The sequence below is a fragment of the Hippoglossus hippoglossus genome, chromosome 16 (assembly GCF_009819705.1).
Source record: "Hippoglossus hippoglossus isolate fHipHip1 chromosome 16, fHipHip1.pri, whole genome shotgun sequence".
Taxonomy (NCBI): Eukaryota; Metazoa; Chordata; class Actinopteri; order Pleuronectiformes; family Pleuronectidae; genus Hippoglossus; species Hippoglossus hippoglossus.
In genome coordinates this window covers 22,644,463-22,670,224 of record NC_047166.1, presented here as the reverse complement: position 1 = coordinate 22,670,224, position 25,762 = coordinate 22,644,463, and the positions used below count along the sequence as shown (strand labels likewise).

The 25,762-nt window shown below is 39.5% G+C and overlaps 1 protein-coding gene across 3 annotated transcripts in view; it reads right to left on the bottom strand.

Annotated features, from left to right (window-relative positions):
* Positions 1-24,930, bottom strand: part of LOC117776315 (zinc finger protein 236-like) — a 52,861-nt gene extending 27,931 nt beyond the window's left edge. For 2 of the 3 annotated variants that reach the window (XM_034610145.1, XM_034610146.1), the window contains exons 1-14: positions 24,823-24,930; positions 22,318-22,457; positions 19,009-19,173; positions 18,714-18,892; positions 17,436-17,566; positions 16,242-16,414; positions 7,932-8,054; positions 5,798-5,971; positions 4,618-4,795; positions 3,929-4,201; positions 3,205-3,408; positions 2,863-2,995; positions 661-921; positions 270-502 (exon numbers count right to left, since the gene is read on the bottom strand). In XM_034610145.1, coding sequence (XP_034466036.1) covers positions 270-502; positions 661-921; positions 2,863-2,995; positions 3,205-3,408; positions 3,929-4,201; positions 4,618-4,795; positions 5,798-5,971; positions 7,932-8,054; positions 16,242-16,414; positions 17,436-17,566; positions 18,714-18,892; positions 19,009-19,173; positions 22,318-22,457; positions 24,823-24,874 — 2,419 coding nt within the window. In that variant the 5' untranslated portion in view covers positions 24,875-24,930. The remainder of the gene's footprint in view (positions 1-269; positions 503-660; positions 922-2,862; positions 2,996-3,204; positions 3,409-3,928; positions 4,202-4,617; positions 4,796-5,797; positions 5,972-7,931; positions 8,055-16,241; positions 16,415-17,435; positions 17,567-18,713; positions 18,893-19,008; positions 19,174-22,317; positions 22,458-24,822) is intronic. The other variant, XM_034610147.1, reaches the window with a different exon arrangement.
* Positions 24,931-25,762: the final 832 nt, after the last annotated feature.

Below are 25,762 nucleotides of genomic sequence, written 5' to 3'. Positions count from 1 at the left end.
GAATATTTAGGTGAAACTACTGTATGACTATTGTATATTGAGCAAACAGGTTGGCATAGAGGAAGTTGATCATTCCAGGAGGTTTTAAAAAGTGTATTCAGAGAGCGAGACATTTGTATTGCTACAAATCTAACCTACAGCACCTCTGTTCTCATAACTTGATAGTTTTTCATATTTGTTTTTATGTCATTGGTGCAAATTTGGGTTCTCAAGGGAAGTTTTCAACACATAAACTTACAAACCCTGAATCCCACATAAGTTATTCTTACCCTCTCCTTGTACCAGTGGCTGATCACTCAGAGGTGCCTCCAGTGTCACTTGTTGACCTCCATTCACAACCTCCGCCTGACTCAGTCCCAGCATGTTTTGCTGCTCTTCTGAGGTGGCAGGTTGTTGCTGGAGGGAATCACCCTCTATTTCCACCTGCATATCATGGGCCACAGAGCTTGCTCCAAGTGGATCGTCTGTTGTCTCGGGCTGCAGCTGCTGGGCCAATTCATACCTGGTTTGGTGGATCAAGAAAAACAAATCATTAGATCTAAACACCTCGAATTCTAATTTTTACTTTCTAGTCCTTCCTTGTCACTGCATATCTAGTGCACTCTATGGTATGTAAGTATGTGGTGAGAAGTAAAACACAACAAGACACAAACAAACAACCTGTGTGTCTTCATGTGCTTCCTGCAGTTGGGTGATGACTTGAAGGTCTTCTGGCAATAGGGACACATGTAAGGTCGTAGGTCACTGTGGGTGGTCATGTGGCGCCGCAGGCTGCCGCTGGTGGTGAACGTGGTGTCGCACATCAGGCACTTGTACGCCTTGAGGCCCGAGTGTGTCCTGATGTGAGCTTTGAGCACTCCAGAGGAGGCGAAACCTCGACTGCACTGGATACACTTGTAGGGTCGTTCTCCCGTATGAGACCTGCCGTGAAAAAAGGATGGCAGTTAAGCATTAAAGTGCAGTTTCAGTATTTTGTCTTAAAGAAGACACATTATGCTCAGAATTAAGTTTCATTGTATTAAATTGTGAAATTACTTGAAAAGGTTTACATGCTCTAATGGTCAGAAAATGAATCACTGTCCTCATCCTGTCCATTGCTGCAGCACCTCTTTTCAGCCTATGTCTGAAACTAGCTACCGTCTCTTTGAGACATTTTGCTTAATATGAGTTTGTTGGGGGCTTGTACTAACATTTTGAAATGAATTTTGATGCTAACAATCTAAAATGTGGAAATATTTATACTGTAAAACCAGAAATAATATATAATAATATAAACCCCCTGATGTATTTTTTTAGGTGTTGCTGTTCCAAATTCATCAGGGAATCCAAGGAACTGTCACTGGTGGCAGATATTGATGCTCTATTTGAGATACGAGCCATTATCCTAAATCTGCCAACAAGGAAGACAAATGGAGTGACGCCAACCATCTAAAGGCATTGCAAGGACGACAGCACCATTATATAGATTAACTTCTCAGTGTTGAAATGAAGACAAATGGTGTCAAAATGAAAACCCTAGAGAGATACATAGATAAGAAAAGTAGAGTGCTCAGGCTACTTATCTTTCTTAGTGCTGCTGTTTCAATGTTCTAAATCTTATGCAGGATTGACAAGGTCATTTTTAAGTTAGTTTAACAAAGGGTGTGTACTGTTCATCTATGTCAGGATTTAAAACAAGTCACTAATGAAAAGGTACATTTCCGGAAAGGACCTTTACATACAGTATTGAATTTAGAATACTATGGATATGAGTATAATAGGTTGTTTTGATAATTCTTGTTTGATGGTATATTGGGGACTTAAAGCTTAAGCCAAAGTAAACTTCCCAAGCCAAACACTATTCTCTGTAGCTGTCTCATAGGAGCCTGAGTTTTTGAGAACTATCAACAGATTTCTGAGATTTGCAACTCTGTCCTCTAAAAGACTCCATCAATCTCCTAGTTGTAGAGGTCAAACCATTTTCTGTAATATTGTAAATGGTAAACATTCTTTATCTTGGGAAAATATTTAAGCAGACATTTTGGATTGAGAGTGGTGAAAAGGCGTCACCTCAATCAGCACATTGACTTGTTCTCTGAGGACTTATATATACAAAAATGGTTGGTTAATATCCTATAGAACTAGCAGTGAATGCCGATACATCTGATGGTGGCCCAAGTGACCTGTGGTGTTTCCCAAGGCTCTATCCTTGGCAACCTTTTGTTCTCCTTTTGTATAAATGCTTCTGTTACGACATATTATCCATAAAAACTAAATTAAAAACCACTACTTTCCAGAAAGAAATGGCATCTTCCATTTCATACAATTTTGTCACACTATTAAGTTTTGGACGTTCCCAGCCTTTCTCAAGCTATATTAAAATAAATCTGAAATAATTGTACTTGGTCCATCCCCACTGAGTAGAAGATTTTTTTACTTCCTGTTAACTAATATCAGACCTTCAGCCAGTAAAACTGAGTCAGTGTCCTCTCAGTTAAAAAGTAATTTATGTTTCCCAATTATACTTCCTACAATTAAAGTCGGAAAAATCAGGCCTTTCCTCTCTAATGCTCATACAAAGAACATCATACGTGCTTTCCTATCATCATGTATTGATTTCACTATTAATTGGTATTAATGGTGTGTATATATATACAGTATACACACAGGTGGTACACCGGCATAGCCGGATGGTGACGTAAATTGAAGAGGCTTTAAATAGAGTTACTGTATATAAATTTGTTTTAATGGCTCAAACAAAAATTGCTGCAGAATATAATGATCTAATTTGTTTGGTCTAGTTTGGCATCCAACTGTCACATAGAAGAGAGAGAAAGAATCCCCATCAAAGTTTCAACAACCAGTGTTATAAAGAAGCCTCACCTGACATGCTGTTTCAGATGGCTTGATTTCTTATAGGCCTTACTGCAGAACTGGCACTTATAAGGCCGGTCACTGCCCACCACCTCCAGGTACTGCTGGAAAGCCAGGCGTGGGTTCTGGGATGGGATGAGGCCTGTTAAGCAAAATATGGATAAGCAACATGTGGACTTGAGAGAAGGGTTATTTGATTTTGTGCAGAAACACAAGCAAGAAAGCCACTGGACATGCACTCCGCCTCATCAAGGACACCAGAAGATGTGTGTGCATGCTTACAATCAGGAAACAGATGGAACAACACCACGTATATATGTATAACATATGCCTGCCGACACAAGCCCTTACTGAAGTCCGTGATGAGGATGGGTTCCTGCAGGGGGATGTCAGGAAGAGGTAGATTACTCTTCGACACTTTGGCTTTGTTGGATTTCCGTGGAAATTTATGCTTCTTATGCTGCACGCTTTTGAAGTGAGAAGCAATATGTGTTTTCCTGTGGCCTGATGTTCGGAAGATCTTGTCGCAGTGAGGGCAGGCGAAAGGACGGACACCTGAGCAGAGTGGGGAAAAGCAGTGCATTTGGAGAATTAGTATTTAGAGAATTAGGTTGACATATGCACTTTGATACAAACTTGAGAAATCCAAAATTGAACTCGGAATTACTATCCCTAAACCAATCTAACCCAACAATATGAAAGTCATACATATTCCAAAAACGTGAGCTCCTGTTATTTTATTTATTTTTGGCTACAAGAGGTTGCATAGCCTTTTGATTACCAAGAGACAATATGGATTTCTATAGAACCAATTTACTGCACAAGAAAAAGTGACAATTATATGAAACCGTATAAGAACAAAGCCGCAATGAGAAATTAAATTTAGAGCAACAACATTGGAGCTACTGTAAACACCTAACATAGACTCTGCTATAACATAGCCATTAGTGTGATAAACACACTAACTGTTAAAAGTTATGTTTATTCACACTAAAGTGGGAAAAAAGGGTGACCTAATGTTCATTTCCTTTTGGCTTTAATTATAACCCTTTCATTGAGTGGACCCGCTTCTCACCTGTATGCAGCCGCATGTGTACCTTCATGCTGCCAGAAGTGGAGAAGCACTTCAGACAGCACTGACACTCAAAGGCCTTAATACCCGTGTGCGTTTTCATATGTGCCGTGAGGGTGCTCTTGACGGCAAAAGCTCTGAAACACTGTTTGCATTTGAAAGGCTTCTCGTGGGTGTGGATGCGGATGTGGCGAACAAGGTCACTGGGTTTCTTGAACTCCTTGGAGCAGTATGGGCAGCCATGCCACCGTACACCATTCTCTTCCCTGATGGAGCCTGGAAAAAGAAAAGCATGAGGCAGCTGTCCATCGTTTATGTCAGTTGAACGCTACAGCAGCTTAAAGGTCTACTCATATGTCTTCTTTAATAAAAAATGATCAATTCGTTAATGACATTTTCAAACATAGAAAAAACATGCCTATTTAATTTGATCAGAAGCAGGTAAGCAAAACATTATTTTATGTTCATATAAATGCAGATATTTTCAAGCTTTGGAATGTTTAGTCAATTACTGAACTCATTTATATGAATAAGAATTGGATATAATAAATTTACTAAGTAAACGTAGCTGGGTTTAAATTTGAGGATTTTTCCAAAGAGAAAAGTAGGGTGGATCAGTAATTTCACTGAAAGGCACCATGAACCTCTTGAACACAAATTATAATCAAATAGTCATGGAATTTACCCCCTACCTGGCATTTGTATGGGTTTCTTGAAAATGCTCCTTTTCTTCTCCCTGATTGGTTTGTCTGGGCCTTGCACTTTCTTGCTTTCTACAGCAGCGTCATCTGTGGTCTGGTTCTGCGATTCTCTCGACATAGCATCACCCTGTGGCTGGACCACACTCAGCCCACTGTTCTCCAGAGCTTGCTGCAGGTACAGAAGAGAAATGTGCTCACAGGCCACAGCTTAAAAAACATATAATAACTAACGTTAATATATACCAATCAAATCATATCAAACATAATGAAAAATCATGAAACATAACAAAAAATATATATATAACCTAATTATGTAAAGAATATTTAATATTGTTAATTTAATATTCAAGAATATAGGGTATGGCTTGTCATGATTTGGCAAATACTGACAAAAAAGCCATGGTCTGAAACCAAATTTCAGTGCTGATCACAGCAAATTGTGCTGCAGAGCACAGGCTCTATTCAACTCTCCTGAGGTACTCATCCATAAAGCTTTCCAGAGGGAATTCAATACTGAATCTTTCCCCCCAGATGGATCCATCCTTGAGAAAAACCCTTTGACATGATCCTGGCTTTTAGCCGAGGTTTCCCAGTGTGCTCTGTGATTTTCTCCTCTCTCTTGTGTCTGTCTGTTTCCCCTGTCTGTCTGTATGCAGTGTGCGTAAACTTGTCACACCCTGCCATTCAGTGGGAAAAGGAAAGCTATTTGACAGAGTATGGTTCTTTGGTTTCAAACAAACATAATTTCAGGGGAATTTTTGAGTTTAAGGAATATATTTCTTCTTTTCATCTCTCTCTCTGTGTCCGCATATATTGCCTTTGCAGCCTTTGTGATCTCCATCTAAATCAAGTCCATATAAATGGCTCCACTGACTCTAACCTGACAGCTGACAGGTGTGCGTGTTGTTTTGCCTAATTGCTAGCACCCTGCAGACAGGAAGACAAGGAACATTTTCCAAATAACAAATTGTTCGTACTTAAATCTTTAAGAGTGGACATCACATCAAGAGACCTGGAGCTGAGGTGCTGCATCTCTTTAAACTGAATGTTTGAATCATAAAGGTTTGGTCTGCAGTATGTGGTTTCCAGTCAGCCTGCAGGGTCCAGAATACTACTGGCTTTTGTTCCGATCATCTAATACATTTAGTGCGAGTGCATTTGTTTCACTCACCTGCAAGATGTCCTGGTTGATGGACGTTTCCATGGTAATAGCTGGCTCTGGAGGTTGGGGCTGCGCCGTCTCCCCACTGACCTGTGCAGACAGCTCAAGAAGTTGCTGGATGACATCTGTCACCCCTTCGCCGCCCTCTGACACCCCCGATCCCTGACCTGTCGTCTCTGTCTCCTACAGGGGAAGAAAGAGGGAAGGGAATGAGGAGCAATGTGACAAAGGGACAGAGCTAGAATTAGGGCTTCTGTGGAGCATAGAACTAGCAAAGCATTATTGAAAACAGACATGAAGACAGTGGCCTTTTGTATGCGTACATACACTGATGGTGCCTCATTTTGCTCTCCAAACAGCCTCAGTTCTTCATGTCATGGATTTAACAAGACATTGACATGATTGCATGACATAATTTCGAGACATTCATGCAGCCAATCTCCTCTTCTATCACTTCCCAAAGGTTTTCTGTTGGATTCAGATGTGGTGAGCAGGGAGTTCACTGACATTGCTGAACTCATTGTCATGTCTTTGGAACCAGTTTGAGACTAACGTTTTGTGACATGGTGCATTGTCAGGCTGGAAGTTGACATTAGAAGATAGTAAATTATGGTCATAAAGGGATGAATATTGTCAACAGTACTCAGATAGGCTGTGGCTTTCAAATGATGAAAACAATGAAGAAAACATGCCCCGCAGCATTACACCATCATCAGCCTGGACTGTTGACGAAAGGCAGGTTGGGTTTTTGGATTCATGCTGTTGATGCCAAAATCTAACCCAACTATCTGTGTGCCTCGGCCAAAATCTCAATATCAGACCAAGATTTTACAACTTGGAAAGACATGAATATTCAAATGCTTTAGTGATGAGGACAGAGACCAGTATCGATGTGCTGTTAACAAAAACATGTGGTTTATGTGTCCTGCTTCCAGCATGCCCAACCCAGACGCCTCGCCTGAATGTTCGGGAGATTTTCCTGTTGTCATGAGCACTTTTGACCCAGAAAATCTCCTGCTGTGCTCTTCATATATATACACAAGGCAAACTCCAGAAAATGTCCACATCAAATTTTCCAGACATTTTCAGGAGTTCGTGTCTGAAAACAGCTTGAGGCAGTTTTTACTGTCTTGAGTAAAAATCTCAGGAGATCCAAAGTTTCAAAAATACTCAAACCAGCCTGTCTGACACTAACAATCATGCAACGGTCAAAGTCAGTGAGATCACATTGTTTCCTCACTGTGATGTTTGATGGGAACCTAAACTGAATCTCTTGACCATAATCTGCATGATTGCATGAGCTGCACTGGTGCAACATAATTGGCTGATTGCATGAGTAAGCAGGTGTACAGGCGTATAATAAAATAATAATTTGTAATTCATCACCTAACAATTACCCAATAATGCTGATGTATTATTACCACTGTTGTAGACAAGGGAGAGGATCAATGAGGCAGGCTCAACTCTGCATTTCAGACTGAGCCAGGGAAAATCTAGCAGAAAAGCTCCTTGATTGTCAGAAGGGAAAAAGCTTAACAGCAAATGAAGCGGAATGCTCAATAAGTTTTTTGGAATTGGGCACAGTGAAAAGCCAATTGTGAAATATAACCAGCTTTATTATCCAGCAGTAAACAGAGGAATGAAAATAAGCAACACGTTGGAGGGAAAGTAAAAGCCTGAATTTTAACAAACAACATGGGTATAAGATAAAGCTACCAACTATCTGGAAAGTTGATTTGTTTGATGAAACTAAAGCAACAAATCAATTTTGGCCAATAATGCTGTTTGTTATTCCTGTCGTTGTTCCCTTGTTTCTTTGTCCCTGTCATATTTCCATTAAAAAGACGATTAATAAGTGCTTATCTCATTCCCAGTAAAATGGTGACTTAATAAATTGTCTTCAAATGAAAAAAGAAACGAGTAAACAAAGTTATCTTTTTGACATAAAAGTGAGCCACTAACATGACCTGTGAAGCCTTAGAACCTTATTCGCTCTCTATGTCTGTGTGATTAAAGACATTGACTTCTAACATAAATCATAACTAACTGTGCAAAGAACCTTTTACAGCACAGTCAAGAGACTGAAACTACTTTGGGGGATTCAAAAGTTTTTGCTGATGTTTTCGACATGCTGCTCTCTCACCTGAGTGCTGGAGGGCACCTCGATCACAGAGATGTGCATCTTGCTGATGTGGGCGTTCAGGCTACCCAGCTTCTTAAATACACAGCTGCAGTCCATGCATGGAAACAGGGGTACCCCTTTGGTCTGTTACACAACAACAACAACACACAAAAAACCACATGCACACATAAACAAGATATTATTCCTTGGCTATTATGCAAATGTTGCCCCCTCAAAGGTTCCAAGGTTCAAAGGCTTTATTGTCATATGCAGAAATAACAAGTTATCAATGCAATGCAATTCTTAGTTCTCTTGTCTCTGCCTGGTGACATTAGTTATTAAAATAAAAAATATAAATAAAAAAGCTTGAAACATCCAAAGGAAAATAGAAACATTCAAATATATATACATATATATATATATATATATATATATATATATATATATATATATATATATATACTGGAAACTAAGTTTTAAATTATAAATAAAAGGGATAAGAGCTGAGGTAGATAAAGGGGATTTCAATAGAAGTATTCCAGTCACCGAACATTGGAAAACATATTAAGAAATTATCTCCACTGTCACAGTCACAAAATGTATGTACAGGAATGCAGAACCATGTTCAGTTGGTAGAACAAAGCTGATGTTACTGCTTGACCCTCTATTGATAATTGTTTGTTTACAAGGCCTGGGAGATTATAGGCTTAGCACAGCCAACTATAACAGGCCTTATAATGGATCATCGTTCCACACGGTGATTGATTGAGATTATCATTTACCACAATAAAGCAACACTGTGTGACTTTAACAACAGCACCCTCTGCAGCCACACATGGTGATTATTTTTGCTGGGCTTTGTATTCAAGCAATTAAGTGGTTTTCATGTAGAGAAAAACTAACAAAGCCGATCCATCTGTTGACCAGAGGTCTGACTGTGTAGTCCCAATCAGTGAACTGAAACAAAATAAGCACTGCTGCTTTGACATATACATCAAACTCTGTTTAGGATTTACTAATCTACAGATCAACATCATTGATGGGCCTGATTCTGGGAGGTTAACTGCAAATATAAAGCCGTTTTTAGACGTCTGCTAAAATTGGGTCCAGCCATTTTCCCGAGATTACCTTTCACACATGAAGAGCGGAACAGGAGATTACATTCACTCTGCACCGGGAAGTATATGTATCTAGACAGAAATTAACCAAATACAATTTGAAAACAATTTCTATTGAATGCCCACATTGTACGAGTAAACTATTTGTATCTAATTAAATTATGTAAATAAAACATTTTTATATCTGCTTTTTTTTCTCAGGATGTTAAAGCTCTCGAATATCTTTGATTCAAGAGGGCTGGCAGGAGAAACTCCAGAGAACGTCAGCAGCAACTGACTCGACACAAGTTCAGTGCAAGTCTTAAAGCAGCTTCAGTCAGTTATGCACTTCTTGTAGGACATAATACCTGCTCACCAATGATACATAGAGCAAGAACAAGTATTCAGAATGAAGAGTGGGATTGAAAGCAGCCCCAAACGAATTATGAAGCTGCTATCATGTTGCTTTAAAGATACTACACTTAGTCTGTCTTCTGGAGTCTAAATGTCTAGGTTGTACATAATGGGTCTGACGTAGGGAGATCTGTCATAGCTGGTAAATATTATATGAACTGAAAACATAATGAGAGGTTGTAAATACTGACATAAGCTTCACTATTTGTTGTTGTAAGAGGTCTCGGCATGAGGGGGTTGCATTGATATATTTGCCTTTTTCCTGGTATTGTGTTTATCCATAGGAAAATGGATTGCTGGTAATTACATTGTCCCCCTTGGTTAACTCAAGAACTTCTCAAGAGTATGCACTTTAATTTACAAGAGTGAAAAATTAGTCAGTTGTTATCTAATATCTATAAGAGCATCTATAGGAATAATGAACTGTTGTGAACACCACCACCTGAGGGCCCCCTTCATTATTATGATGTAAATAATGCAAAGTGGTCGCATGCTAAGATATGTCATCCTTCTATCCCTTAAGTTCAATTTATTTCCAGACATTAAGCATAATATTTAGAGTCAAGGAAAATGATGAATTGTTAAGTGTTGTACTCTTCTGCTTTCTGGTCTGTCAATCTAATGAATTGGGGAGGAAGCAGTGGCATTTGTTGAATTTGCCTGAGGGAAGCTTGGGGTAAGCAGGTTTCTACCATGGACACAAGATGATGCTGAAAAAATATCTGTAAATTTAACCACTGAAAAAAAATGTTTTTGCTTCTGAATGACAGTAAATGGTGGGAGCCAAATAAACATTAAAGAAATGTATGAGAGTAGTAAAACTGTAAATTAAAATCTGAGCGTATAGAGTGCCACTACAAAAAGAAGTGTGATAAAAGATGATGCGTCAGTGGATAGGGTTTGTTTACAAGAAGTGGAGCGAGCTTGTAGATGGTTGAGCTCCAGAGTCACTGGAAAGATGAATTTTGAGTATGTTTGTGAGAATGCGAGAGCACTTGGGCATGAAAGAGCTCCAGTGAGGTGTTCTCAGTTCTCAGAGTATGTGTGGGGGGTGGATGAGTGTGAACAAGTGTAGGGCATTTAGGAAAAAGATGGATGGAATGTTGCAATGTTTGTAATGTTCTGTCAATGTCTTGTCTCTTGTCTTGCAAAGCTAAATAAAAATGAGAAAATATTCACCACAGTGTTGCACCAGGTTAAATTCACATTACGAATTGTTGCTTTATAAAGCAACATACTATTTTGTCATGAACATAGATTCTTGACTATGCTTGTAGACTCATGACTTTGGATCACAGATTAATGAAAGAACTAATTTCTCCAACATTCTGACTTTGTGATGAGCAAAGGTTTTAAAAGCCATTCATAAGCCCACAGTGTTACAGCCAGTGTTAGAGTCTCAACCTTACCTACACCCTACATAACAAAACACTTTATTGGATTTAGCCATGAGGATTTTACTCCCCTGGCTCCTCAGTATGCATCTGCTCATGAAATCTGTTGCGAATAATGCCTGAACATAATTTATTCATAAAGTCAGTCAATCATAGGGACAACCTCTATCTAGAACTGGGAAGCTGAAGAACACTTGTGAAAATTAGATGCATTATTCAAATTGTCCTGCTGTTTGGCTTTCCAGGAGTAATTCAATCAGCTGGCCCCATCGCAGGCTTTTAGCATGTACAATCATGGCAGCAAGTGAGAAAGGGGAATTAATATGAAAATTAATATTTTCATATTTAATTCAGTCCAAACAGACAGATTTTAAAACAGAAAAAGAGAAAGTGTAAGGAATAACTCAGTGGGCGATTTCAGCAATTGAACCACTTGAAGGAAATAATAATTCAACATTTTACTTAAACTTGCTGTGTATTCCATAAACAACTCAGTGACCATCTGACTCAAATAGTTACAAGACCATTTGTTTACATCAACCACAGAAGTTGTAGCACCGTTATTTGATGTAGGCTTGTATTACTGACGTCTATGTTCTTCATTTTGTCTAAACTTCATTCAGGAATATTTCATATTTTACTGACTCATGTTGGATGTTTCCAGTGAGAAAATATAAGTAGTGGCTGTGGCTGCTCTAGAAACAGTATTTAGTTGTGATACTTGATCCCACAAGCCATGTTTTGAAAATAAAATATGATGTCATGGAGTTTCCAGCAGTAACATATATATGGTTTACATGTTTGGTTGTCTTGTCATTGAGTCACTGACTTGACTTGTATATAAGGAAGTAAAAGTGTTCAAATCCCTGATCGTCCTACACAATAACTCACTACATGTTAACAATTAGGTACCCAAACTCATCAACATGCAAATGCAATAGTTAAGATCACTATTTATGATGGGATAGTGTTGTTAAAATGTCCCCCCCCCCCCCTCGTTGACGGCTGCTGCATGTCATTGAGGAAGGCTCTGAATGTTCTATGTGTACTGGAACAAAATAAACAAGGCAACACCATCCATCAAATATGTGCTCATTAGTATTAACTCAACCTGACTGCTTATCACAGTACATTAAGTGTGAGGCTTTGTATTCTGACTTGATTAACTCTAAAAGACACACCATTAAAACATCTTGACAGAAGAAACAAATAAGAAGTTATGTTTGTGGTAGGGTATTTTTAATTGGTATTCTAAAATGTATGATCTACTGATTGAACCTGATGCACACATGCTAGTTGCAAAGAGAATAATACTGAGTGAATGGAAAGCTACCAGAGCTCCTTGTTTTTCCAGATGGTTAATGGACCTAGTATCAGGGATGCATCTTGAGAGGCTCCGGAGCAACACGCAACGTTTTCATTGAAATACTTGATAGTACCTGGGTCCCAATTATTAAGCACCTTAACTTCACTGAATGAATTTTGCATAATACCCATTCTGGCTATTCCTTGCCATATGCTTTATTTTCACTGAATGATTGACTGATGTAGGCGGTAACATTGTAGTTATCTCTGTCCAGTCTGGCATTTTTAATTTGAATACCAATTTTTGGGTGGGTCTTTTGTGATTATTGTCTTTTATGCTTTTGTATGTTTGGTCTGTATTGTATGTTTTGTAAGGGTGTTGATTCTTGTTTTGGTCTGTGTGATGAAAGTTATATATAATTAAAGGACGTATATTTAAGTCAGCAGCTTGAAAACAGCTTTTCTTTTTGTTCATAACATATGTGCAAATAATTTGAATGTAACAGCAACTGTGGGCATCATAACCCATGAGATTTGTTAACCCTTTATATTTCATGATACAATTAAAGGCTCCATTAAAGGCTGAATGTACACCATGTTATACTGTATATAATTTGTTGCCATCTTTACAAAGTTTATAAACTTATGGGAACTCGCTAGTCTGAAGATTAAAGTGTTTCATTATGTGTCAGATCAATCCTATTCTTGTTCTTGTTTTTAAAGCACTTCATGGTCTTGCACCAGCAGACATGTCACATATGCTCAGTGTATCAACCAGTACGGCTGCTCAGGTGCTCTGTTATGAGTCTGTTGGCTTTTTTCCAAAGTGCAAAACTAAAACCTTTGGTGAGGCAGCTTTTAGTTTTCATGCTTAAAGCCACTGAAACGCTGAGGACCTGAGAGCAGCCGGAAGAGTTGATGTTTTAACAAATTCTTAAAACTTCCTAAAATCTCTTTATTCCCCCGGCTTTTGATGAAATATGATTTTTAGACATTATTTTATTGAATCAAAATGTTATTAAATGCTATGTCTGTTAATATTATTATAATATGTTTTAACCCATTTTATTGACTTTTATTTATTCTATTTATTGTACTTAAAGAAATGTTTTATCGTTTGAATAGCTTATAAAAGCTCATTTTAAGATATTTTCTTGTGAGCATTTATATTTGTGTTGTCTATTATTGACTCTTCAGTCAAACACTTTGAACGGCACTAACCTGTATGAGCGGTCCTTTACAAATTAAGTTTGACTTAAAGCTTGATTGATGGTTGTTTTGGTTGACACTGCCTCACTGACGTTTCTTGTTGATGGTGAAATAGTCGACCTATTGATTTCTACCTTCTCATTAATATATTTCAGATTACCTGAGTTTGAGTTTAGATAATTTAGTGAATAAACTTTCTAAGCATGAGGGATTACTAATAATCCATATAACCAGAAACCCTGCTGTTTTAGAGTTGTTTGTCGCACTAAGGTTAAATAATAAAATCAAAGAACCAGTATGTGTATTTTCAGGAATCTTCAACCGAGTTCGAGGGATTATGCATTTTGTTTTTACTTGTTAACATGAACCAAGCTAAAAGATGAATGTCCCCTGAGGTCAACTACTTTGAACCTGCTTAGCATGAAAAAAATCGAATAACCAAGTTCTGCCATGAATATTTGAACGAGGGAAATTCTACCTGCTACTTTCAGCTTCCTATCTTTAGTAGGATTGGGAGTAAACTATTCATGTTGTCTGTCTGATCCTGCACATCTACAGCAGCCAAGCCAAGATGGCAGGCAGTTTCTCTGCCAAAGGAAATGTGCTCCATCTCTTATTGTAGAATTTACTTCCAAGAATAATGTAACTCAGCATATAGCTTTAATAAATGCTGGGAAATACAATCGCTATAGATATACTCAGTTGTCATTTTCTCAGGTACACCTGGCTAAAGCTAATAACACAGAGGTCGGTTATTAAGCCTTGCTCACTGACATAAATGAGGTAAAGGAAATAATAGAAACATTGGTTAGTATAACACAACACGGCTCAACAGCACGACAAATCGCAGGCTCCAAAGTGACCAGTTGAATCAACAGATCTCTAAAACAACTACATCTGAACATTATGACTTCCATGAAAGAATGATTTGATTGCTGTATCAGATTGTACACGTTTTAGCTGAGTGGATGAATTACATTATAATGAAATCACAAAGGATAGGTACATGCAGTGACTGGGGTCCAGTATTTACCACTTAATAATGTGTTCGACAAAGTCACTGATTGAACAAGTCTCTCAGTGGCTGCACAATGGGACAGGGATGCTATGAGCTGATGCCAGTGATGGGCACTGACAATGCTAACGTGGTACAGACCTATGCAACAAATTTAGAGTGTGAGAGAAGGACGTGCACAAAAAGAGGCCAAAATGAACCAGAGCAAAAGAAATGATAGTGAATTACGAAAGCCTGGTAATCAGTATGGAAAGTATTTGATATTGCATGTGCATAATGCAGCATTTCAAATTAACTAATAACTTGAGATTCACTCTCTATCACTCATTATCTACTCACCATTAGCCTATGGAGGCATTGTATTTTTTTTCTGTTGTTTTGTTGCCTTTGAAAAATTGATGCAACACTGTTTACCCCTGAGACTCAAGCACTTCACCCACCCCTCCATCGGCATAGTGGTGAGTAGATAATGAGGGAATTTTCATTTTTTGGTGAACTATCCCTTTAAGACCTTTCAGCTTTACATTTCTTCGTCTCCTGTCGGTTTGTTATGATCAGGAATAACTTCACAACCAAACAACAAACTCTCAGCAAGCAGCAAACACTAGTCCCCTTCCGTTTTCCCTCTACGCCCAAGAATGTTTAACAACCTACAACACAAACAACATTAAGAAGTTTGCGGTTGACACCACTGTGATTGGACTGATACACAATGGACAATACACAATATGAGTCTGCATATTGGCAGAGTGGTGTACCGCTAACGACCTGGCACTTGTCATCTCCAAAACAAAGTAGATGATAATTAACTTCAGGAAACAAGATTGAGGAACCTGCTCTGTTACACATCAGGGGAGACAGTCCTTCAAATTTCTAGGCGCACACATCTCCCAGGACCTCACACAGCACCTCCTAAACAATCACTGGGTGTTCTGAAGACAGTAAAAAGAGCCAACCTGTCCCAACAGCTGTTTCTGTCTAACTATCACTGCAACGTAGAGGGTATTCATATACCTATGGCATGCTGATGTTGTTTGCCAGCTGCACTGCGGATAGGAAAGCTCTTCAAAGAGGCATAACAATGGCACAACAATAACGTCTACAAAATGTATATTTTATGTCGATGATTATTTAAGTATTATGGTTCTAGTGTCACTTTCAGCAGAGACAGCCACTGCATCAACTCTGTATTTGAAGAAACTAATCTTAACTGTCAGGACGGAAAATCACACTTTTCCTTAATGAATATAGAAAAAAATGTATAATCATTATTGTTATTAGTTTTAATAACAATGTTATTTTTTAACTACTTGGATAATAACTTAAATCAATCAAGTGATATAGCGATGATAAATTCTGTGTAGTTCCCTCGACCCAAAGTCTCCTACAGGTATCTAAAGAAATTCCTAAAATAAATGAAACTGCTTAATCCCGATTCAACAAAGGCAGTTTAAATTAAATATAGATGTGATAAATGCCCCTCAGTACGGCACAGATAAAAAAAAGCTACACTGAATTAAAAGAACTGAGATAGAATAGGCTATATTCTGTCTAGTGTCATAGCATGGATAACAAATCATTAAGATTAATGTTTAATTGTTGAATTCTGAAGAGATTGTAGGGGTATTTAAGTCGTGGACCAGTCGTACTTTCTGTTTCGGTCAGTGATGGACACTATGTGACATGCAAATTGGATGTGCACTTGGAAGCAACTAAATTCCTCATTACCCAAAGTAAACTCTTCACACTGTTGCAAAACAGCTGTTTGTTTTTGGTGGCTGATTTTATTGCTATGGTTCCCAGCACAACAATCACAGATGGTATCACAACAAACACAGATATTTCCTTCTGAGGATGGAAAAACCTCAGTATTTGATGTGCAGTTCTGTGCTCTTACCTCAGAGTGAACTCTGTGAACGTGGGAGTGCAGGTTCCCCTTCTGGGAGAAGGAAGCAGGGCAGAACATGCAGAGGTGAGGTTTCTCTCCAGTGTGTCTCACCATGTGAGTCTGCAGCACCACCTTCTGGTTGAAAGCCTTGCCACAGTGTGAGCACTTATAGGGCCTCTCACCTGAGGAGAAGGGGAAGGTTGGGTTTAAAAAATGCTCTAAGGAGGTTGGGAAGTCTGTTAAAATCACACTTTTTGAAGCAGCTTCTGAGGCTGGTTCCAGCAGTGGTAAATCAGCATTATTGTGATTTTTTTAAAGAAACTGAAACAAATGTATGCAGCTTCTTTACTGTTTCGATAAAATGTGGTATTTTGAAACTTTTTACTCCATAGAGACAGAAGAAAATGCATGACACTGTGTTGTGACCATCTTATAATTCTCAAAAAATTCAGGAAGTCTGTTTTTATTGTAATTCACCCTCAGAAAATTTCTATCAGTAAACTGTGCAAATCTGTCACCATGGCACCAACATTAGTGCCATCACTGGTATTATTTTAGGTCTGAATATAGACTTGAACATAATCTTGTGTGTGTGTGTGTGTGTGTGTGAGTTTGTGTGTTGCCTAGCCTCTTCATCAGCTTAAGAGCATTTTGAGATTCAAAGCACAGAGGAATCAGCTTCATCCACTATTACTCATCCAGCCGGTCGGCCGGCAAAGAAAGATAATGGACATGTGGATGATGTGTAAACAGCATGTGGGTGGAAGCTACTGGCTACATTGGCTGAACTCAAGCGGCCGAATGACTGCAGAGAAACACATGAATAACAGGATTTAAGCAGCATATTTAAATTCTACCCACGCAGTGCCTCTGCATGACAGATGAGCAATGGACTGAGCTGAGGCGGACACTTCCTCAGAAATGGAGGGTGAACACAACAAACTACTCAGGGAGTTGGTGCTGATAGTGGCTACAGTATGCCAGGGAGTCAGAAGAATGAAGAAAACCTAATCAGAGTAAGTTTTGAAAGACAAACAAGAGACTTCAGTTGTATAACGCTGCCTTGAGTCCAGTTTAGGGGCAGCACTGCCCACTTACCCACAAAATCTCCTGCTGCACCCATAACCTATATGGTTTATAGGGCGAGCCCCCTCCCATTACAACCTAACCAACCTGACTCTGTTCAGCGCTTCCATCCCTCACCTGTGTGTATTCGTATGTGTCTGACGAGCTGGCTGGGCTTTTTGAAAGCCTTTCCGCAGTGATGGCAGCTGTTTGTGAACCCACTACGATCAATGTTTTTCTTGTAGTTTCTTGAACTAGAGGAGAGCGGCCTGAGGAAGGAGGAAACACAAAAACATGTCAAAATGGTTTAATATAATATGAATTGACAAGAGGATCACAGATAATTATTATCATTGGCAGAATATTTAACCCTTGTGGTTTTCCCATGAATCAGAACCTCTGACATTGTGACGGCACAAAGTGTTCAAAATAATACTTTTAGACACTTGTGTTTAGAAGGCAGCTTGTTGTCACACAGCACATTTAAGTCAAGTAAAAACAATCGAAACTAGAGACTGTGCTACATTAGTCATCACAATAGCAAGTAACTACACAACAACTTCACATTTTGGTATGACATTTTAACTAACTATGACTGAAAGTTAAGTATGAAACTAAACATTCCTCTTTTGGCATGAAAAGAAGAAGTTAGAACTTCACTATATAAATTGTTTTTAAACTAAAAAAAATGATGTGTTCTCATTACTAATGTGATGTTTTTACATATTAACCAGACTTTTAGGACAAATCGCTTATTTGAGCATTTACAAGCTGGTGCTAGTGAAAAACTACCTGCAATGTGGATTCACGTCATGAGAATGAAAAAGGACGCTCTTAAGTCCACATTTTATTCCAGGGTATTTGTGTGTCCACAGGAAATCAAGACAGGCTTTTAAAAACTCAAATATGATTGCAATCGGATGGAAGTTCATCCCTGACCACTGCTAGTTTTTTTTCTTCCATCAAAATGGTTCACAGAAATAATTCCATCATGGAGGATTGTAGTAAATTAATCAAATCCTCCATGATGCAGACATGCACTTGTAAGCATCTAAATCCTTCATCATCAGTCTAATTCTGTAAACTTTGTTACGAAATGTTCTTAGCTTTGCCTCACAAAGCTGCAGATCCCTCTAAAAGACTTTCAAGTACCTTGATAGTCATAATGCAGATCAGATCACAATGTATCCTTATAATTTATTTGGCATGTAATGTAAAATACTCATATAAGGTATTGCAGGCAGCTACAATCCCAACATATCACAGAGTGGTAGACTTTAGACTGTGTATTGCCTTGAACAAGACCCTCATCGTTCCTTTTAACAGCTGCTGGATTCAATCTTCCTAAGAACTCAGAGCAGTTTTCCGCTTGACTTGGTATAATTTAATAAATCAGTGTCTCAAGCCCCGTCTGACCTCATCTTGGCGTGGCTCCTCGTGTGCTCCTTGAGGTGCGCAGACGTCTTGAACTCCTTGTCACAGGTCTTGCAGGTGTAGACCTTGATTCCAGACAGCTCCTTGCGGTGCTCCTCCAGGTGCATAGAGAGCTGACTCTGGAGAACAAACTCATCTCCACACTCTACACAGATCAAATTCTGCACGGGTCGTCACAGCAGTGAAAAGAGGAGATAAAGCACATAAAGGAATTTTGTGTTGATGAAAACAGCAATAAAACATGATGGCTTGATGTTTGACTGGTGGGGTGACTAACCTCCTCCTTCTCGTGCAGCATGATATGAGATTTGAGGCTGGCGATGCGTGAGAACCTTTTCTTGCAAACTGGGCAGGTGAAGTCGCAGGTGGTGTGTGTGGACTTGTGGAGGGTGAGGTTGAACTCCACGTTAAATGTCTGTGGGCACTGGTCACATCGATGGGGCTGCAAGGGGAGAGAAGAGATCTTGAATGAATAGTGAATGATGGAAGTTTTAAAGATTCACATTTCTCTCTGCAGTGCAGTCCTTAGTGCTGCAAACTCTTAATCTTGGTGGAGACAGACAGAGACAGTGTAGAAACACTAACTAGAAGAAGTCTCTACTGCACCTCAATCAGTGTACGGACTCAAGCAATGACATTCGCTGCAGTGGGAAGTGACAGAGAAAGACAAACAGAAAGACAGAAAAAAGCAGCGCTACAGAAGTTTGCCATACAACATCAAAAAATATGAGGCAGAAATAGCTTAGATATTAAAATCCTTTTCTATTGGAGGAGCTGAATTTCAGACTAGCTGAGATGGTTGTGAGCAACACACAGGCTGACACTGGTGAGCCTGACTCAGAGTGGCAGCCCCCGAGGCTCTTGCTCTTCAGCCTGGAGAAAGTGCCGGTGGAAGTGAAGACAGTGGCCTTGAAATTGAAACAGCCCACGACTACAGGTGCAGCTGCAAGTGAGGTGAGGCAGGCAGGGTCTTACTGTCCTATTTCCATGCCGAAGAAGGTGGTCAAGAGAGGATACTAGATACCAGGGAAATTACATTCTCTAACATACTTGACAGCAAACTATAGCACCTATAGTTGAGTCAGACAGAGACACAGCGAGACAGCATGTGAGGGTATGTGTTAGGGCTGGGCAATAAAACAGCTACAGTTATCACAATCTAATTTTCTTCAATGGCATTATAAGAACAGATCAGTATATGTCAAGATAATACAGTGAAGAGGTTTAACCACCTACCTCGGATTTGTAAAATGTTTAGCGGTTTATCATGTGTTTGTCATTCAGTCTTTAAATTTGACAGAAATAATAATGTGACATTTATAGTGATAATTGTCAATATTATTGGGTGATATTACTGGTACTGGGAAAAACATTTGGAATCGGTCCAGAAGATGGTCTTCACTGCCAGTCGCGACACAACGTGGCTAAAATGTTATCTCGAGGGGCAAAAGCAAGAATCCATAAAATGTTCACTAAAGACGTTTTCAGTCATGTTCTCCAGGCTTTCTCCGGAGTTGTGCCTTTCACACATGCAGGGGGAGATTCACTGCTCAGACTCGTTCACAACACCAAAGGCGAGGGATGGTGCTGCAGGCAGAAGTAGGATGTAACGTATCAATTCCGCTGCGGAGATCACATGTTTTTGTTTGCAACACATCAACACCACAAACTCTCTTGACATCTTTGTCGGGGTGTCCTACGTGTAAAGCACAGCTTTTTCAAGCTTTGTATTCTTTTTAGTTTTTTTCATTTTTGCGTACTTTATACAAGGGGGCCAGGCGGAGAGAGGCCGCAGAAACTCCGCAGGCTCTGCCTTGGATATTTGCATTCACACATACACTTCCTCTGAACAAACTCCAGAGCACCTCTAGAGTTCAATGCATGTCTGAAAGTAGCTTTAAAGTGCTTTATCTTAATCAATATAGGGCTCTAAATGTTATTCTGGGTCTGGGTTTGATCCAGAGTATACAGAAGAAGAGCGAGTAAGGAGAAAGAGAGAGAGGCCCGATCTGAGGAGGAACAATGAGCGGTTGCGAGAGAGACTTCTCTTTAAGAATTATTAACACCCCCACATTTATGAACATATGGCCCAGGTTGAAAAATACTGGAAATCCTGTTTAAGGTTTTTGAGCCAGAGCAATGTGTATTATAGGATTTTCCTATGGAGGATTAAAAATGTAGGAAGAGGGAATGGAAATTCATACAAACAGCCGCTGAATCTAATCTATACTATTACTGGAGAGTGACCAGTGCAGCAGACTGCAGCTGTGATTAATATTTACTGTGCTATTTCAGACGGTTATTGGCTGTAGATACAGGGCTGTAGGTGGTTAAGTAACTTCTCCCCTCTCAGCAAAATTACCATTTTGAGTTCTGCTGCGACATCTCTACAAAACAGGAGCAACAATGCAACAATACAACAATGCAACAATGCGAGTCTAGTGTATTAACACCAAAGAAGCTATTCACATATTGTAATTAATCTTATTAAGAGTTAACAAAAACCTCCCATATTGATTTTTCATTCATCACATTGTGCCCATTGCAGCTCCACAACAGTTTCTACTAATGAAACGACAGGAGCAGAGAACATGCGCTTCTGTGCTCCTTTGCTTTTCAGACATACACGTGAGACGACTTTAACCTCCCTGCATCAGGTCTTATTTGGCAGCACTTTATTCAATCAACTCATTTACATTTTCAATATTAGTAATCACCCTGGTTACATTAAAACATGTGGCAATTATTGTGTGGCTCTAATGTAATTATGCATGTAAGGGTGAGTTAATTACCCAAGATGTGCCCTGAAGAACATACAGGAGAAATGTGCACCTTGCTGCTGGTAGCACCACATTCACTGAGTGGCAGACTAACTCTAGACCTGTGCTGAGCCTGTCAAATAAATAACAGCACCTACAGCAGATTTAAAAGTCCACATTGTGAGCTCTGGGACAGCTACAAGTTGGGATCCGCAACAGACTTTGACTACGATGGACAGAGAGTTTCCTCTGCTCCTAGAAGTGTTGACTTTTGTTGTACTTTGTGAGGGTAATCCTATAACAGGTCAACAACCTCACCGATGAAGCCCACTGCTCCAGAAAGGGGCGTGAAATGCTGTCACCTCACACCACCCTCACATCTCTCAGTTGCTCAGCTCTGCCCTGTTGTGACGGGCTGGTTTGAAGACATATCATTAAACTCTCTGGTAACTAGGCACATCAAATATGAGCCTTTTTAAAACCAACTGAAGGTCGAAGAGCCAAAACTTTGAAAAGTTTGCATCAATGAAAATGTCATTATGCTCAATAGATACTGCAATACTACATTGTCAAAGCACTATATAATGCGTTAAAATCTCCAGTGCAGCTGTTTTCAACCTAATAATAACAGTGGGGTTCTACTGGGTAGCTACTTTACAAATAGCACGGAGAGAGTTAGCTCTACTGAGACATATAGTATTTGAACGTGAAGAATCATAGAAATATAAATCGTGCAGAGGACAGAGAGCAAACATGCTCTGCTGATTTTATCTTCGAATAGTTTTGTGTTCACTTTCTTGTCATGGCTACCCGTTATCCTCATTTACCTTATCGTTGCTCTCATGCTCACGGAGATGCTTCTGCAGCTGGCTGTCAGTGGTGACGACATGACAGCATATTCTGCACTTCTTGTCCTTGACCTCTCCATCACTGTAACCTTCCGGCTTATTTTCACTGGGATCCGCATCTGACGAGAAGCACAATGGAACACATTTCAAGTAGTTTGAAGTAAATAGGACAGAGAACATCTCCAACTGGGGGCGGCTGGGCTGAGGGGTAGAGTGGTTGTCCTACAACCAGAAGTTCGGCGGTTCGATCCTCAGTCTTCCCCATCTGCATGCCGAAGTGTCCCTGGGCAAGATACTGAACCCCTCAATTGCCCCTCATAGATGTTGAATGCACTAATTGGAAGTTGCTTTGGATAAAAGTGTCCGCCAAATGACATGTAACGTAACGCGGTGTTCAGTGACGCAAACACACATTTAACACCAGATGTTTTCATCTGAACAGTGTTTTTATAAACTACATCATTACGACAGTCCTCTCTTGTGGTAGATGTTGATGTGGTTGCATAATAAGGACACACTATGACCTGGTACCTGTATTGAGTATTTTTTTTTGCTTCATATATACTTTTTATGTATTCAGTATTTCTTGGAAGTGCATAGTTTCCAGATTAAGTAGAATAGGTTAGCAATGGAAGTCCAACGTGCTAACAATCAAGACTAGTGATGATGGTAGTGAAGTGCTGGATGATATGGCCCAAAATTATTTCAAAATAAAAACAGTAATATCATTCGATATTGACAATGATCATGAACATTTTTAAATTATCATTCCTTTAAAGTTAAAGACAGATCTTTGTTCCTGAGTGAAGGTTGTGGTTTTAAACTCTTCTTTGTGAGCAGAGACTGACAAACACTTGATAAACAGCAAAACATTTTACAAATCTGAAGTAGATCAATTGTGTCATACCTCCTCACTGTGCTTGTACAATAATTAGTAATTGCATTAATAGATATTGCACTTTCGGTATATTGCTATAGATGAAACAATATTTTGTTTGATATATTGATATTGTTTTGTCCATGCCCTTAGTAATATTATCAAATTAGCCTTCTATAATGTGTTTTCCAATATCATATATCAATATGTGAAATAATGTAACATCTTGTAATTGTATCTGTCAGTACAAAATTAAAACATCCGACCTTTAATGTAACATAATGATGATATATTATTCTGTGTTCAACAGCAGCACCTTGACGAATGGGGTTTGTGTTCATCACGTAGGTTTGCAAGAACGTTTTGCTCTCATCTTGAAGGTTAACAAAAAACAAGGCTGGGCAATAAAACAATAACAATTATTATTGCGATATAATTTTCATTACTCCCAACATAAAAGCTCAATATATATATCAATATATTACTTTTGCATTGTGGAAGTACACTGAGGAGGTACAATAACAGTTGGTTTTATTGTTGTTCTCAGGTGCTCATCAAGAAGAGTTTCAAACCACAACCTTCTACAAACATGTGAGAGATAATAATGGGACATTTATCAGGTTCATTGTTTAAATTATCTCTCAGCCCTGTGACAGACTCGTCTCTATCCTTTACCTTCACTCTTTTATCTTACACTTACGGAAAATAAACAGTATACATATATTTAATATTGCAGGATCAAATTGAGATTGAGATCATCACCCCATGATGTTTACAAGTAAACCTGTTGGGGAGTCACTGCTATTACTTCAGATAAAAGTATGTCCCACAGTTCGCACACCCATCTTGTCTGTGACAGTAACAAACACCAGCATGAACTTGGTTTATGTGACATGGATCCGAGGTGAAATCATTTCTCGGGGATTTGACATTGTGTTAATGATTGTTGTCATCAGCTAAGTGGCGTCGCAACTTCCAGTTTGCCTCCTCCAGCTGACGGCTCATGTCACCGAGCTAAACATTGTATCCCGGTGATAGCATCAATGTGCTAGCAAACCGAAACCAGCTCGGCGACCATGTCAACACATGTTTGTGTCACGTTTGTTTGGTGACAGTTTGTTGTGAGCACACACACACACACACACACCTCTGCTCCTCCGGCAGCTGGACAGCCTCCATCCACCGCCTCGCCGGGACCAGAGCCCCGCCGAGCAACATTACGGGGAGTTAGCAGCGAGGCTAACGGTAGCAAAGGCGAGCTAGTTAGCAACAACAAGCTAACGACAAATGAGCAATAAACACACATTAGTGGTGCACGGGGCACTTGAGCCAACGTTCAGTGGCGGCGGAGCTCTTCCCCTCGCGGACACCAATTTAGACTGGAAGCCAATAAGAGGAGGCACCGACATGTTATTAATATCATTCCGCCTCAATCACTCCTTCGCCGCACAAAGCAAAGCCCACCCGCAATACTATATCCGGGGACTATATACACTCCACTCAAGTGTCATTATATGCGCGGCGGAGATGTTTGACAAACTAATAGCCGGTTATTTGGATAGCCCACAGTCTGTATTTTTTATTCCTTGCGTTTTGGTACTTGTTACCTGTTCCGTCGCTGCTTTTAACTCTCAGTTTGCGAGGCCGGCCCCGCGGCATAGTTCCAGTAGTCGGGGCGGGTGTGCTGTGAACGCTTCGCTTTTCAAAATGGCGATTCGGTCATTTGTGCACAGCGCAGACAGCGCACCCGAGGAGCCGCAGCGCTGCGCGGAGTAGGGAGACATCTACCGTCGGGTCCGCTGTACATGCAGCTACAGGTACTCCCAAACAAATAGTGGTTCATAGAAATAACAGGGGAGGTGTGGAGTCAACTTCACAGTGCTCACTCTGTTATTTATATCATTTTTTTGTTGTTTCCTGATGTGGCTGAATTCATTGTAAATGCTATACTTAAATTAAAAAAAAAAAAAAAGTCAAATCAGGAACATGCATGAATACAGATATATTTCAGTCAGGCTTTACTAGCAAAAATAATTTGGATGCCACCTGTAACCATCTAACTTGTAGCTTTCAGTTGTAATTGTTACTGTAAAAACCAAGGGGCCATGTAAGCCCCATGTGTGTCTGTTGTGTTAATATGAGTCAAGCAAACTGTTTGTCTAATATATATACTCCACTAAAACATCAATAACTGAGATTATACAGCCCTACAGGTAAAGTGCTCATCACCTGGTCTGTATACTCCTGACTAAATCTTTATTAAACTACACTATTCAAAAGAGGCATAAGAGTGCAATTTAAATCAGCAATCAGTAAATAACAGAAGAAAATGGGGGGGGGGGGGGGGCGGTGAATAGGAAGTTTTTCCATTTTCCACAGATAGCAATCATCAAGCATGTTTTATTTCAACTGTCAAGAATTCAAATGAATGTTAGAGGGATGTCATAATTGTACAAAACACGGTGTAAATGACGCCTTTTCCACTCGAACATGAATGTCAGGGCTTCCAGACACTTGGATGACACCACACGAGCAGTATGGAGGCAT